This window comes from Pundamilia nyererei, unplaced genomic scaffold (genome assembly GCF_000239375.1).
Source record: "Pundamilia nyererei isolate P.nyererei 1_Seehausen unplaced genomic scaffold, PunNye1.0 scaffold00137, whole genome shotgun sequence".
NCBI lineage: Eukaryota > Metazoa > Chordata > Actinopteri > Cichliformes > Cichlidae > Pundamilia > Pundamilia nyererei.
This window is the reverse complement of record NW_005187538.1, coordinates 1,284,045-1,300,352: the sequence shown is the minus strand read 5'-3', so window position 1 is coordinate 1,300,352 and position 16,308 is coordinate 1,284,045. Positions and strand designations below refer to the sequence as shown.

General features: G+C 40.7%; 1 protein-coding gene across 1 annotated transcript in view; it reads right to left on the bottom strand.

Annotated features, from left to right (window-relative positions):
* Positions 1-1,667: 1,667 nt before the first annotated feature.
* The window catches only part of glceb (glucuronic acid epimerase b), a 58,360-nt gene continuing 43,719 nt past the window's right edge, over positions 1,668-16,308 (bottom strand). The window contains exons 4-6 of the mRNA XM_005743991.1: positions 12,631-12,876; positions 6,321-6,613; positions 1,668-5,889 (exon numbers count right to left, since the gene is read on the bottom strand). Coding sequence (XP_005744048.1) covers positions 5,158-5,889; positions 6,321-6,613; positions 12,631-12,876 — 1,271 coding nt within the window. The 3' untranslated portion in view covers positions 1,668-5,157. The remainder of the gene's footprint in view (positions 5,890-6,320; positions 6,614-12,630; positions 12,877-16,308) is intronic.

Here is a 16,308-nt window from a genome sequence, read left to right as displayed (position 1 = left end):
CCCCCTAAACCTGATAACTGGTTGCGCCAGTTATGGCAGCAAGAATTGCAATCAAGTGTTCAAGTAACTGGCAACGAGTCTTTCATAATGATGTGGAGGAATTTTGTCCCACTTTTCTTTGCAGAATTGCTTTAATTCAGTCACTGTGGAGAGTTTTCAAACACGAGGGGCGTGTTTAAGGTTTGTGTCTTAATCTGATTTAATTCTGGACTTCCTGACTTTTCTTTTTTGAGCCTTCCAGAGTTCGATTTCCAGTAAGTCGTCCAAGTCCTGAAGCAGCAAAGCAGCCTCAGACCATCATGCTACCACCACCATGTTTGACTGGTGATATAATGTTCTTTTTATGAAATGCTGTGTTAATTTTACACCACATGTACCAGGACTCAGTTTCCAAAGTATTTTCCCAGAGGATCATCAAGATTTTTTTGTCATTTTCGCTCAGTCTCTTTCTTATTGTTGGATTATAAACTCTGACCTTAACTGGTTGAAGTGAGGCCTGCACTTCTTTAATGTTGTTCTGGGATCTTTTGTGACCTCGTGGATGAGTCGTTGATGCACTCTGGGAGTGTCTTTGATGGGCCACTTTTCCAAGTCTTTTTCTCTATTTGTGTATAATGGCTCTCACTGTAATTCACTGGAGTCCCAAAGCCTTAGAAATGACTTTGTCACCCTTTCCAGATGATAGAGGTCACTGACTTTGTTTTCTGAGCTGCTTCTTTAGATTGTGAGATGATGCGTTTGAGGATCTTTTAACCTGCTTCGCTTTCGTCAGACAGGTTCTACTTGCGTTAGATTTGCGATTTCCCTGAGTTATCACAGTTAATCACTGTATTTGGCAACTTCACCCCTTTTATCCAGAAACCAATAGCAGACTGACCCCAAATTATTGTGGTCACAATGCATCATATCCCCCCCAGTGTAGCTGTAGGATAATCATTTGGAGTCATTGTTGTATGGACGTGGAACCTCTCTGTGTGCGCTGGGCTTGTTTAGCACATACCGTCGATCAGACGTGCATCTGGTGGTTCTTTGTGTTCCCCGACCTGCTCCTGAGATTGTAAGAGACGGCACAGCGAACGAACTTGCTGAGAAAGCTGCTGCTGTCGGGCAATCTTGTTGCTGTGGGTGTGCTAGTCTAGGCAACATGCCAAAATAACATGAATGTCAGCAAGTGTTTGCAGGCTCTATTTTTCCATTTTCTATTGCAAAATAATACTCCTTAGAATACAATTTAGATGCATCCTTAAGATATAATTATAAATATTCAATTATTGAAATTGTAACTTTTAATATAATAACTATTAATTTATTTGCATCTCTACTGATTTCCATGGATCCACTGTTCTAATTTCTTGAAGTCCATGGTGCCATCTTTACGTTACAAATCAAATATATTCAGTTGTTAATCAAATATGAGGGAAAAAAATATAAAAGTGTCAGAAATGAAAAGCTACAACCAATAAATGTTTTTATATTTTCTAGAAATCTAGAAACTGATAAATGGCTAAAACCGATCACCATTTATCGACAACTGATTGATAATTGCATAAATCTATAGCTTCATTAGACATATCTATTCTTTATCTATTCTTCATTAGGCTGCTGTGTTCATGTCAAACCTCTGAAAAACAAAACAAATCAGGAATTTAAGAAAAAAAATGCTTTTATTTATTGATTTTTTTTTAATTTTTTTTTTTACATCTTTAAAAAGCAAAACCTTAAAGCACAAAGATTTACTCTGTATATAAACACCTCTCTTCATTGGACTAAAAAAATGGTAGCATTTGCACATTGTGCTTCGGTTGCAAAGTCTGTACAACAACTCTGGGTCTCTCGTGGTGTCACGACCCCAGTAAACATTTTATTGCATAAATCACATTTGACCTCAGTGGCCATTTGCTGACGTGTTGAAACAAGGAGTGTAGAGACAGAGGAGAGGGTACCACTGAAATGAGGAGAAAGAAGCTCTCATACCTGTTACACAGTGAATAACAATAGCAGCTTTCTTAATGAAGGCGTTGCACATTGTCCTGAAAAGGAAAAAAGTAATCCATAAAAGAGAAATACAACTAAACTCATGTGACGATAATCGACAGTTGTGCTTTTGTCTAACTAGAAAAACTCTTATTCCTCTGCAGAGGAAAAAAAGAAATAAAATAAAATAAAAATAAAAAAAACTCAAGGAGAACCTGCAGCTATTGGCTCATTTCCCTTTAAACAGTAGCTTACTAAACACTAATCTCTAGTTGCACACAACCCCTTTTACAATAAGCATTTACATATCTACTCAACCTACATCTGAAAAAGTAGCATTTCTCAAAAGGCAGTGTCTCTCCATGACATCTCCAAGGAGACTTTACATCATTAAAATGCTGAATGGAAGTCGGTTTTTGCACAAAAATATACAAATACACTCGAATCAATGACTTTGGTATAAACAACATGGAGCTCGTTATTCTCACACAAAGACTTCTACTCCTGAACGTTACCCCCCCCTCCCCACCCCCGCCCTCAACGGACATATTTCTGCTCGTCGTGTATAAATTATGCAAGTGTTTACAGGAAGAAAAAGCCAACAGGAAGTAAAGAAAACTAGAATCAGCAAAAACAACAACAACAACAAAAAGAAAAACCCTAACAGATTATCCAAAGATCTCAAACATCTTTTATGGTATAAACATTCCCACAACCTATAAAGGAGAAAAATGAATAAAAATGAATATAATCATCATTTAAAAAAAAAAGATTGATGGAAAATAAATGTTAAAAGTTATAAGGTTTCCTCTTTATTGGACACAGTTGTAATTTTTCAATTATAAAACAAGAGTACAAAAACAATAAATGACAAAGCAGGGTTATATAAAAAATAGATTAGAGACATGCTTACACATTAGAACCATTATTTTGAGAACCAAACGTTTTTTTTGTGATTAAACTTGATGTTTAAATGTGCATTATTGTGTTCTGCTTTTCTACTCAAGTCAGGATTTGTTAATCAGTTTGGAAAAAGGGAACTTGGATGTATTTTTGTCCTGCCAGTGCAAACTCAAACAACCTGAAATGCTGGCTTTGTGGGGAAACGATTTTTGTCTCAAAAAACTGGCGTTATATATATATTTTTTTAAACAGGATTCAGAAGAAACCAATCTGCAGCTTCTTTAAATCTTCAAAGCTGGATCAATGAAAGCCTCATTGTTGCTGAGGGCTCCGCTTTGTGTTGTTTGTGAGTACGATGCCGGTGAACGCTGACTCATCCGTGAGCAGCGACTGTACCGTGAACAGGCTCTCCAGCCTATTAGCCGGGTGAATTGTTAGAGCACAGGCAGGCCTCTTTCTCTGCGCTCGGCGGTCAACAGGGCAGCGCTCAGATTAAAAACGCCGAGTTCATGCACTCGCAGCGGCTGAGAGGAGCAACGAGAGCCTGCTGGGACCGAGCCTTTGCATGCTCGTCAGGAATTTACCTCCAGCTTTAGTACTTCCTGGCATTGTCTATTTAAATGGTGTGAATTAACATTGTAGTGAGATGCAGCTGTGCTTCTGCTGCCCACGTTCATCTCCTCCAATACACAACAGAGACATCTACACCACCTACGCTTGTATCCTGCAATTATCATGTTCCAAGTATGAGTTACAGAAGAAAGGCTTTTCAGACGAGTTCCCGAGTAAACAACGAGCTGAAAAGGTCAAAAAGGAGGAGGGGAACGAGGGGGGTGGGCACAAGAATGAATTAAAATGTGGCTACGACTGACGGTGCTGATATTCACACCAAGCAAAAAACACAGATCTGAAATTATAACAATGACGTGGGGAGCTGGAGTTTGGCATTTAAAGTTTCACATTAGTATCACCTTTTAACTGATGCCTCTTGGTTAATCTAGTATTAAATGTTTAGCCTCGTTCAGGCCTGCGATCACGCGTGTAAGTAGGAAACACAGTTTTTCCTTTTGAAACAAAACTTTAGATTGTGCAGCTGAAAAGAAGCGAGCATTTATCCTGGTCTTAAATTCAGCCAGCTGGGATTTCTCACATGGGACACACATGTGTTAATAAACACGCTGAACTCAAAGTTAATCATATGTGAAGTTGCAACCTTGAACAAAAACGGTTACACGGTGGTATCACTGCCTGACCATCGGATACAGGTAGCAACATTACAGAAGCTACAGCTAATTATGATAACTTCCTCATTTTTAAGCATTATTGCAGGGCTGCATTGATTTATCTCAGTGAATACCACAGGAACAATCACATTGCTACTGAGAACTAGCTCGATTATTAGTCAGAGAGCTTTCAAGCAGCTTAACAGAAGCCTCACATTTACTTTAGAGGGGAAAAGATAAATCTACTAAAGACATAATACTATAATTATTGGCTAACATTAATCTGTGTTTAGACAGAATCATAAAACGTTTGATTTTCTAGCATTTCCACAAAGGGATGAATTCTCTAATAAACATCTCTAACCAAACATTAAATGTGAGACACTTAAAAAAAAAAGTCCTGCGTTGTAATTTAAAACTGTTTAGTATTGAAGGGTTTGCATTAAAAATGTTGTTGTGGTGAAATATTCGAATGCTTCTTATATATTGAAAAGATGCGCTTTTTTTGTTTTTTGGCAACGTTCTCCAAATAATTTATAATATATTCTGTTATATACAGTTTGTTTTAATAAACTTTAATCTGAAATGACGGTAAAAAAAATACAATTGCAGAAGAAAAATGTGCTGGATGCATCGAAGAATGTCTGAAATGTGATTCACAGAGTTTTTAATCTTTCACCAATGTCATATATTCTTTTTAAAAACGCACACACACGCGCACGAACACATACACACTTTCTTCCTGAATGCAGACACTCTCACTTTGAAATGAGGTTTGTGCATAACTACAAACACTAACTCAAGAGGTGAAGGAAAAGAAAAGAAACAGGGAGAGGAGAGCTACAGTGGATGTTGCAGAAATTAAAAAACCTGCAACAGAGCACACGAGAGAGTATTGAGAGCTTCAGCTGATTAAACTCATACTTCAGATTTTGGACTTCAACCAGATCGAGGACGTGCACGCGAGCATAGGCCGCTCATTCATTCCTTCAGTCGCACAGAATATATCGATCTTCTTCTCATCTCAGCCTTTATAGTGTGTGGGTTGGAGTTTAGTCTAATTGTGCTTGGCACGAATCCCCTTTAAGTAGGTTTTCCAGCGCTTGACCACATCCTTGAAGATGGGGGAGTTGTCTATGGATGCCAGCAGCTGTAGCTGATTAATGTGTGTGGTGTGATAGTCCCAGCGAGCTAAGTTGGGCGCAGTGCCCAACATGAAGTGACGCAGGTCATAAATGCTCCCAGACCCGGTGTCAAAGAGCGGCAGCATGGCCTTCAGCGACTCCATGCCGCGGCTGAACAGCTGCCCTGCCTCCCTGCCGAGCTTCTCTCCAGCTGTCTCAGTCAAGTCGTAGAGCCCCAGCAGGGAGTAGATGAAGCCGTTGAGCACAAAGGAGCTGGGTGTGGTGGGGTATTCTTCATACCAGTCATACTTGTTCATGAACACAGCTTTGACCCCATGCTGTGCTGAAGGCACCTTATAAGGTCCTACTGCCTTCAGGGCAGCGTTGAGGTACGCCTGGTCCTTGGTGAGGAGGTAGGCTCTCACAAGGGTGGACATGGCCTGGCCCTGAGCCATGGCCGAGTACCAGCCGGGCTCCAGAGGTCTGAAGCCTTCGCCTAGTTTACGGGTGACCATGATAGGCCATCCGCCTCGCTCGTCCTGGTTGCGCAGCAGCCAGTCGCTGGCGGCAAAGAAGGCGGCCATGTGCGCAGTGGTGGAGATGGTGATGTTGTCAACAAATCCACGCCCATGCAGGACTAATCGCACCACACGTCTGGGCATAATCTGAAAAGAGACAGTAGATGAAGGGAGTTAGGACTTGGCATTCATGAGTTCAACACACTGCAGATTTAGTCTTCATAAAGCCAAATAATAACAGTATTTAGTTCACATACATGGAGTTAAATCTAACACAAAGAAACCCTCTAACACAATACAAGTGGCAAAGACTTGTAAGTAGCTTTGATAATGAAATGCATACATCACCATAAGTGTAACTATACTTCCTTAATGGACTGTTTTCTATAAAATGTGAGAAAGTAGTGAAAAATGTACAAAAAGTACATTAAAGGTTTTTTTGTGGAACTTTTGCTTTTAAAATGAGAGCTGCCAGTTCAACTAATCAACTAATTATCCCAGCTGCAAGTGCATCGTCACTAGACCACAAATATTTGAGCAGAGGTGCTTTTTGAACCAGCGCTTTGAGTTGAATGGACCTTTGTGGCCTTAACAGCCTTTGTGTTGGACAGCCCGACGCCCTTCCTGAGGTCGGTGAGCAGATCCCGGGTCAGAGTGCTCCAAGCGGTTCGCGGTCCAATCCCGTAGGTGATGTCACGCTCTCTGAAGGCGATGAGCTGTGTGCTGGTCACGTAGTGGATTGTGAAGGGAGGGCCCTTCTCTGTGGTTTCAAGGATTACAGACACGCTGCCGTTGGAGATAAACTTGAGGTCCAAGCTGAGGATGAAGTCTTTGGAGTTGCCCATCTGGAGGGACACGCCTTCGGAGGAGTCTGTGGTAATGGGAAGTGAGTGGGGTGGGTGCAGCAGATAAATAAGTCAAAATTGCGGGAGAAAAAACATTTATTCAAAGACACTTGGTCTCATTTGACTGACTTCTTTAAGAACTTGATGATTACTGGCTGATAACGTGCTATTTTTAGTTTACTGGAAGCTTTTTAAATCAGAGTCTGTCTCTTAATACACTCCTCTGGTGGTCTGTTTATATAATGGCTCATCTTTTTTTTCCCCTTTTTTAACACTCTCAATGATCAATCACAATGAGCCTACTTTAAAATCAATCACTGGTCAGAAGCTTAACATTTTAACTACCCTGGATTTTGTATTATTACCCATGTGATGTTCCTTGCTGTTTGTGTGTGTGTGAGAGAGAGTGCACACACACACACACACACACACTAGGACGAGCTTCTCCTGGGATGTGCAGTACGACTGTGTCTCTGCACACTGAGCTTAATAAGGAGGACAGAGAGGAGAGAGAAGACAGTGTGGAAAGGAATAGAGGAGCAGCATGAGGGAACAACAGAGTGAAAGAAGAAGTTGATATACTGCAACTTCTCTATTTGCATCCCCGCATCTCCTCCAGTCAGAGCTTAAGTAGAAACTCGGATGATTTTTACTTTCCACACTGCCACCTCTGACACTGGATCACCTTTGTGTCACTATAGTTCAGCTCCGACTTCATTTCAAGACCCCGAAGCAGCGAGCGGTTCAAGAATGATCTCTGCTTTTGCCTTACTCTTTGGTGTGCACAGCAGAAAAACAACAAAAAAAACGAGGAGAATGTTTTCTAATCGAGGCTCCTCCAAGGATAAAGAAGAGAAAGGGTCAAAAAGTCAAGGAAAAGGAGAGTAATGGAGTGATGGCTCACACAAGAGCTCTTAAAGCCAGGCCTAGATGGGAGAGGGTGAAAATGAGCCAATAGTGAGGAGACAATTGAAATCAGAAGACGGAGAGATCTCACATCACATACGCTGAGAAAGCAGAAGCAGATGAGGCCTAGTGAGGCTCAAAGACAGTCGATCAGGAAGAGAATGAAGGAGAGAGACAGTCTGGCAGGGGCCTCTGGATGACTACGGCTCTTTAATGCACTCATAAATCCATTACTTAAGGCAATGCAGAGAGTAAGTGGATTTGTACTCTGGCCCTGTGATTACTCTGCCATCAATAAAGGATGGGCAGGGAATATAGACGAGATTCCACCTCCACCGCTCGGGCTCCCTAGCTGTTTAGCAATAAGTCTGGAGACGGGGATGACACGCGGCTAGAAATACGCCCGTGTAAATCACGCTTGTGTACATGACCGAGTGTGTGAGACGAACACTTGAAAGCGTGCACAGTGCCTGCAGTACATGTGCGGACAACAAAAGACCTGACAAGTGACGAGACAACAGTCGATGGAAGTGTGATTTTTCCATCACTACAGCACACGCACAGCTAAAACAGCAAATTTAATTTAAAAAAACAATAATAAGTGGTGTTTTTTTGGAAAGTTTTAATGTATTTAGGACTGCAAAGTGGGGTTTTTTTCCGATATTGATTAATCAGTCAGTTTTTCCCCCCCAAACTGTGAGAAAATTCCTCTTTGGTTACTTCAGTCTTCAGTCTGTGCAGAAAGCTCTTCAGCAGCTTTACACCTAATGCTCTGAAATTCCCCTGCACCATTCTTCTTTGAAACTTTGTGTTATTTTGCACGGGGATTGTGAGCAAACAGCATTTTTCCAAGACCCTAGAAGATCTCGATAAATACTCAGCCACGACAGACACTGTTGACTTTGATATGAAAAGATACAATTCTAAAGACTTTTTTGAAAATCACACCTTTCTCTGCAACACCACCTCAAAGTATTTACATGCAGGATAATCTCTCGGTATAGTTGCATTCTTTTTCCTGTGATGGGTTCAGATTGCTTAATAATCCACAAAGGATTCAAAGAAAGAGGTTTCACGCCTGTGACCCGGCGCTACCGCTTTTGATGCCGAATCTACCGTTTACAGTTCAGTCTCCTTCACCTCTATCAGAGCTGCTTTTAAGCTGCTCAAATGCAAACGCCACATCTCTTATCTCTGCAGCCTCACATTCAGCCATCAGACGAGAGGTGGGCGACTTCTCATCAAGAGCGCCCACAAAATAGGACTATAACAATTAAAATAAAAACAAAAAGCACCAAGATTTGCAAGGATGTAACAGAGCAAAGAGCAGCTGCTGGAAGTTAACCAACCTAAATGATCCCCGCTGATCTGGGAAAAACTACTTGTTCTGTTCGAAGCATGAAATCAGATTGTGGTAGCAGTTATTATTGACTGACATATTTATTAGATCACTGACTGGGTTTGGTTGAAAAAGGAAGAACAATTCTTTAAAGGATATTTTGTGTTCATACATTAAAAAAAAGACAAAGTAAGCCGACTGTGGTTCAGTATCATCACTAAACCTCATGTAGCTGATGTTAGCTGTTCTTCCACTCCATCTACATACATTATTATTAAGTATTTACTAAAGTGAAACCATGGCTCTGTACTAATCCGAGACATGTCAACCATAATGCTTATCCTACAAGCAGTGTAGCTATTAGCCATTTCTCCTGAGTAACACCGTTTCTGTAGCAAAACTAGTAAGTGTATGTAGTCGCTGCTCTTTTGCCGAGGGACTAGGCTGCTCTTTAACCGGTCTCAACATGACAGTAATGATACAGTACAAGTCTGGAAACTCAGACACAGACACAGGCTAACTCGCTTTTCCTCGATTGAACGAGTGGTGAAGGGTGACTCGTTGCGGTCACAAAGGATGGCACTGTTCATGCCAAAGTTGCCGTGCAGATGGTACCACAGATACCCGCGCAGGGTCGTCTGCACACACCACAAAAGCTATTTTTCTTTGATAGCGTGATTCCACCTTATCAGGGGAACAAAGTGCATTTCTGAACTATCAACCAACCACAAGGGGATTGAGAAAATAAAGGTGCTCAGTGGCAGACAGCGTTTGGGCAGGAAAGTGCAGATGGTGGATGGTAGGTTATTATCAGGGGACTGACGATTGATCCAGTTGTCAGAGGCTTGGAGAGATTGCTCAACACTCGTGCCCTAGATACAGTAAGGAGGAAAGAAAAAAAAAGAAAAAAGACTGCAACAGGAAGAAGGGAGTAGGAGGAGGAAGTGTAGGGAGGCAGAGACAGAAAGGAAAACTGACAGCAGAGGAAGAAAATGAGGAAAGTTTGATGAGAGACAAGAATAAGGCATCAGAATGGATTGGGGAAATATGACTGCAATGTTTAGGAAGCACAGGAGTGCTGAGGGGCGATAAGTGGGTGGAAATAAGTCAACAGAGGTGGAAGACTGACAGAAATCTGGAGTAGACAGGGAAGATAAATGGAGAATGAAGGCTACTTAGTGAGAAATGATCATGATAACATGAAGTCAAGGTAGGAAAGAGCAATAATGGTGAGGCTCAGCTTTAAAGCAAAGTGAGCAAGCAGCAGGGGGAAAAAAGTGGAGGGTGGTGGAAAAAAAGAAATTGGTGATGATGAGAGGTTGAAAGTGGAAGAAGGGGGATTACTGTAGAGACAGGAGCTCGGCAGAGGACGGGACGGAGAGTGTGTCCTGGAAACATCAGCAGGAGATCAGAGGAGAATAAAGACAGCTCACAGTCAGCACCGGGTATAAGATGTTGACTTCTTCCAATCCCCAAAATAACTCTGCCAGCTATCTCCTGGCCTCGGTCACTTTAAAGCTCTAAAACTAGGCCAAGATCTCCAATCTTTACTGTAACAACCAATCTGATGAGTAGAGCTTTAATTTACCACTCGAAAGATGCACAGAGGTGCTGCATTTCCTGTTTCACAACATAATAACAGAAAACACTGCACACTGTCTAGAGTCTGATCATGTGTTAACAATAGAGCCTGACCAAGTTTTAAGACCATTACTGATATTAAAGTTTATCTTATCTTATGTTTGGCGACTTAAAAATCTCCTATCAGCTGATGTTTTTTTTTTCCGTTTTAGACACAAGAAATGAAACATTTATCAAGCTGGTAAGAGTATTTATTTGAGCATCAGTGTGAATCCCAAAGCAAAAGAACACTTTTAAAGTCCCCAGGCTTAGCTGAGACCACCGTTTCATGCTCTGCTACCTTACAGTTAACCTAAATGAACATTAGCCTGTGCAAATCCTGCTTTTCCTGGGAATATTATTTGTGTCAGTGGTTGATGCTTTTATTATAGAGATACTCTGCAAATGTGACTTTTACAACAGCCAGTGCATAGCTACCGTTTCACACTGTGTATTTTGTGCTTGTTGTTAGATCGTCGTTGGAATAAGGTATGCTACAGAGTGAACATCTCAGGTGCAGTGCTGTCTTCGATAGTAAAGTATAGTGTCGAGAAAGACGCCCATATTGCAGCATTCCCAAGGGATCCTCTATATTTATCATCCCCTAGGATTCTCAGACTATTCTCACACTTCCAATTTTAAACTATAAACTCTTGCAAAAAAAATAAAATAACAAACTGAAACAATTTGAAATAAATGTACTAACATATTTGTGACAAGTATTAAATCATAAGATTAATGGTTCTGTGGGAGCATCTGTGCTCACTAGTTTTCTTTACAGTGTTAAATCCAATAACTTTGTGCTACCTGCAAGCTTATCTGAAACAAACATAAGGTCGTTTGTTAATGTTTGTACTTCTACAAAGAATCTAAAACTGAGTGTAAAGCTACACAGAAGAGCACATTAATCAAGCACCAGCCGAGTCTCCTTTTTTTTCTTAATTTGCTGACTCGCAGGATTAACACGAACATGACAAGAGTTGAGTAAATACGTCACAGAGAGTTAATAAATCATAATACAAGCTACAGTCTAAGCACTCTTAGATCAACAATTTCAGTCTAAATATGCATATATGAAATTATTCAGGCATACTGTGAAGCAGATGTAACAGCAATTTATTTCTCCCTAAATGGCACCGCGTCTCCTCCAAGTCAACCACACGGTGAGAATAAGAGTCGCCTGCTCAAACTTGCAGTATCTTATCCATACCCACCACATGCTGCAGCCCTCAATACAACTCTGTTTGGAACAATGTAAAAACATGAAGTGGGAGACTTGTTCCTTTTTCTTTTTTTACCCTTTTTATAGATCAATTTTTAGATGCATAAGAGAGAAGGCCATATGAGTGAGTGAGCTGAATGAAATTAGATTCCTCATAGTTGAAACAGTGCGAAATGGCAGCAAGGACAGCCCCATTATTCAGTCTGTTTTATTACAAGTGATGAAATTCTCCATTTTCTGAAGCCCTATTAACTAAGCACTTATGGAGAAATAGGCAGTATATGTTAATATTCATCAGTCTCTGCTGCGGTTCTTACTGCAACATTCAAATCTCACTGAAACCTCGACAACAAACAAAGAAAACGTCTTCGGTAGCCTTCACTTATCACGAGCCTTCATAGATTATTAATAACACATTCTGTTATGATACTGCTAGTACTGTGTTACTAAAATACATTTTAATTAAGCATTAAAAAACTAATTGTTGATGAATAAACTCTGGGCAACAGTGATAAAATCATTAATACATCACTTCTGACAGTGTGACAGTTATCTGATGACCACTCAGTAGCTTTATTTTGCCTGCGACTAATAAAGATGGTGAAGTTCCATTTCAACACCTACATTTACATACCTATGTTTTACCAGAGAGGGAAAAAAACTGAACTAATCTCATCAAAATGTTTTTGTCTCTAACACCAGCTGCAATTTCAGTGTCTGATTAATAGGACAAAACAGGATGAAATGTGTGCTTCTTTAACCATCACACTGTCTAAGAATGTCATTATGCTGTGGGTCCACTGTCAGACCAGACAGCCTGTCAGCGTACTCTTCCTGTGGCGCTGACTCACTGCAGACTATCATCCTGTCCTCAGGGGATGCTTGCTACAGTCACAGTTAACACGAGATAAGCTTCTTGCCCAGAGGCCATCTGGGCTAATGGAAGGCTTAAATACCTGGAGCGCTGAACTGCCGCACGGAGGTAGCCCTGGTCTTGTCATAGACGCGGCTGAGCCCGCAACCTTTCGGTACACTCCAGGTCGCGGCGTTGGCTCGGCTGTCCCTCTCCTCGGCCGTGTCATAGACATCAACGTGGGGAGCGCGCTCGGTCAGGTTTTTGCTGTAATGGCTCAAACCGTACTGGGAAATCTGGATGGCGTAAAAGTAGCCCTGAGGGCCCCACTGAGTGGACAGAGGCACGCCTGGGTGGAAAGAAAGAAGGAAGAAAAGGAGGATATTAATGTTAAATAAATACTGGAAATAGCCTGATATGCAAGAAGTGCAGTCGCTTTAAAACTGGCTGGAACTTTTATGAAGCACAGCGATGGTTCTTAATCTTGGCTGACATGATAAGCTGGGTTTTCTTTTAAGCTCTTTGCAGTTTATTTCAAGCAGATGTTCTTTTTAAGATGACACTTGTCATAACATTGCCTTACTTTTTTTTTTAAACTTTGTTGAAGAATGACTAAATCTGTTAAGTGCAGCATGACACCGAGTTCATAACCACAGTATAAAAAGAAACTGGTCCAAAATTAAATATTAATACAAACACTATAAATTTTAGAACTTCTCATCTCCTGGAGACTAGAGGCCGACTAGGGCAATAAAAAAAAAAACCTTTAGTAAAACAAAAACAAAACAAAAAACATTGTTTAAGAGAAGAAGAAAAAGGTTAGAAAATAAATGCCACCAGCTACAATAAATGATTAGACGGTGTGGTGAAATTCAACCTAATCTATTGCATTTCACTGGAGGCGAGCTTCCATGTTCATGCAGCCAAAAATAGCTCAGCCAGGAGAATCACTCTGATTAACAGATAGCTCATTTTAAGACCTTGTGACAGGGAATGCACACGTGCTACCCAAACCCCATCTTTCTAAGAAGAATGTAATAAACTCAGATTAGGGCTGACAATATGCCGCCTCCTTCTAAACTAATCACCACCGCATACATAGCAAGTCCATTTTAGTATCTCCTCTTGTACAGTGTAGAAGTCCAGCTGCCCGACACCAACTCAGGAAGGAAGCTCAATCTTTTTATGACTGAAATGACTTTTTAGGACCCTGTGCACATAAAACTCAGCTCACAAATAAGAAGGGGAAAAAAAGAGCAGGCAATTTCAACAGCAGTTAAAAAGACAATGGATGATTATTCACACACGTAGAAAGGAAAGAATCCATTTGCACACATACAGGCACACTCTGGTCAAAGTAGGATCATGCAGCAGTCTTTCAGTTCTTACCCCCATTAAATACACAAAGAAACTCTAATTATTCTCCTTTTATTCAACACACAATTCTTCCTTTTACTTGGCAGCAAGGAGATTTATCGAAACCTCTCCACCTCGATTGATCCTCCGCACGGGGCTCCCAAACACTGCACCAGGAGTTAATGCAGCAACAAGGACTTATTGATGTTCTATTCAAAAACACAGGTATTAGTAACCAATGGCTGCCCATCCATTACGAAGCACACTCGCAGGGGTCTGACCACATGTTCTGTTTACAGTCTACTTCTGCACGCAGAAAACTTGACACAAATAGCTCTTAAGAGATTAATAGCTTACATTTCATGGGCTGCATGTGCGTAAGTGTGAAGAATTATTTCAGAGAGAATTCTTCTTCTTAACTGCAGACTGGCAGTCACACTGACAGGCAGAAAATGTGGCACAATTTTCAGCTGCTCCCCGCAGTGTTTCCAGCGCAGCCTAGCTGCACACATTCACTCCGATCCACAGAGGATTTTCCACGTGCCTGCACTCATGGTTTCCCTTTCAAAAGTCAACGTGACATAGAAGTGGCCATCAATAAGTTGTGTGAGCAGTCCGTCCTTGCTGCAGCAGGTCAAGCAGAGCTGAAGCTCTTCTGCCAACACCCCCACCCATACCACTCAATTACGTGCTTTGAACCCTGTGAGGCACGCTTAAATTAACAGTTATGCTTTATGACAGCTTTATCACGATGCACTTCATTTTTCTTGTGTTAAAAAGTTCACGCATTAGTGGGTCGCAACATGCACGACTAAAATATTTTTAATAGCTAACATTAATCGGGGGCACATGGCTTCAATAAATACGTGCCATCCGACTGCTCCAATTATCCTCCTCCTCTTAATTTTGGATGGCAGTAAAAACAAGTTAGGAGGCACTGAACAAGTTCATGTGGTGTCTTTGACCCAATGATGTTCTGAACTCTGTTAATAACCTGTCAGGAACTTATTTTAGTGTTTAGATTTCAAGAGACAAGCACAAAGGATGCAGTGATGCCCCAAGAACTGATATTTCACTATACTGTCCATAAATAAGAGCCCAGAAAGACAGCTTGCACGCATTTATACATTCCTACACACACACTTCCATGCCTTAACTCCCTGCCTGGCTTGTTACCGGCATCTCCCTTGACAACTTAAGGAAAATGACTGTCAAAATCCTAACGCTGTGCTACCCACTGCATAACACCAAGTAATCCATATGGAAATGACTGTTAAGCCTCCATATATTTTGCCGACTCCAAAGAGCAGACTTTTCTAGAAAAAGATTGGTCTGTAAATTGCAGTAGGCTCTGAGGCTCGACGCCTACTGGAATTTACACGGAGAGGAAAACTGATACAATTTTTTTTCTCTCATTTAAAAAAACCCAAACAAAAGCTTTGTTTTTGACCTCTACCAGGTCAGGAATATGTAAGCTCCACTGAGCATTTCTTTAATATTAAACAGTGAACCACCGCCGGTAATTTGTAACTTGCTGTTGTGCTGAACTTAGAGGGATTTCAAGCACTTTTGCAGATTTTAGCTTTGTCTAAATGAAATATTTCTTTTATAAAACACCTCAGAATAACTCACTGTCAAGACAGCCAAAGTACATTGATGGAGAACATTCAGCATGTAGGAGCTAAAGGTAAAGATGTTTTCCTCAGGAGTTGGTGGTTGCCTAAAGCGGAGCTAAAGAAAATAAATATATCTGAATATTTAAGTGCCTTCTTTCTCAGTTTGTCAAAAATATGATGTCAGTGGGATTTTCATGTTGCTCCTTTTCTGCTGGGAGCTTAAATAAAGTAGAAAACAGTTACTAACAACTTAATAAATGAATGATATATTAAGGTTGTGTTTCTGTGAGGTTTTGTTGCAATTCTACTGTATGATAACTAAAAAAAGGCTTAATGCAGCTTTAACTTTTGCATCATGGCTGTGTATTTGAGCTGAATACATCAAGAAGCACTTAAGGGAAATGATTTTCTGTTTATTCACATGGACATTACAATTTCTGCAAGTGTGTATAAGAACCTGCTCTAAATGCAGCATATGCTGTAGGTGGAAGGCTGGTGGATAATTACACAGATCAAAAGAATGACTCCAAACTGTATTTTGATTTAATTTGTCAGGACACAGATCAACTTGTTCAGTCTACTTGACTGAATTATATTATGGCTTCTGTGGACTAACTGTCTGATACATCACACTGGTTTGCACCAATATCCTAGATTCTTTTCAGAGAAAATTCATCCAAGTAGTAGAAGTATCTATTAGTGAGTGTGCGCAGGTGCTAGGTAAAATATATCAAGTGTCATGTACGTATGGGCACAGTGTGCAAGTAATAAAATGGCTGTTTGAAAAGGTCATAAAACGTAGATAGATA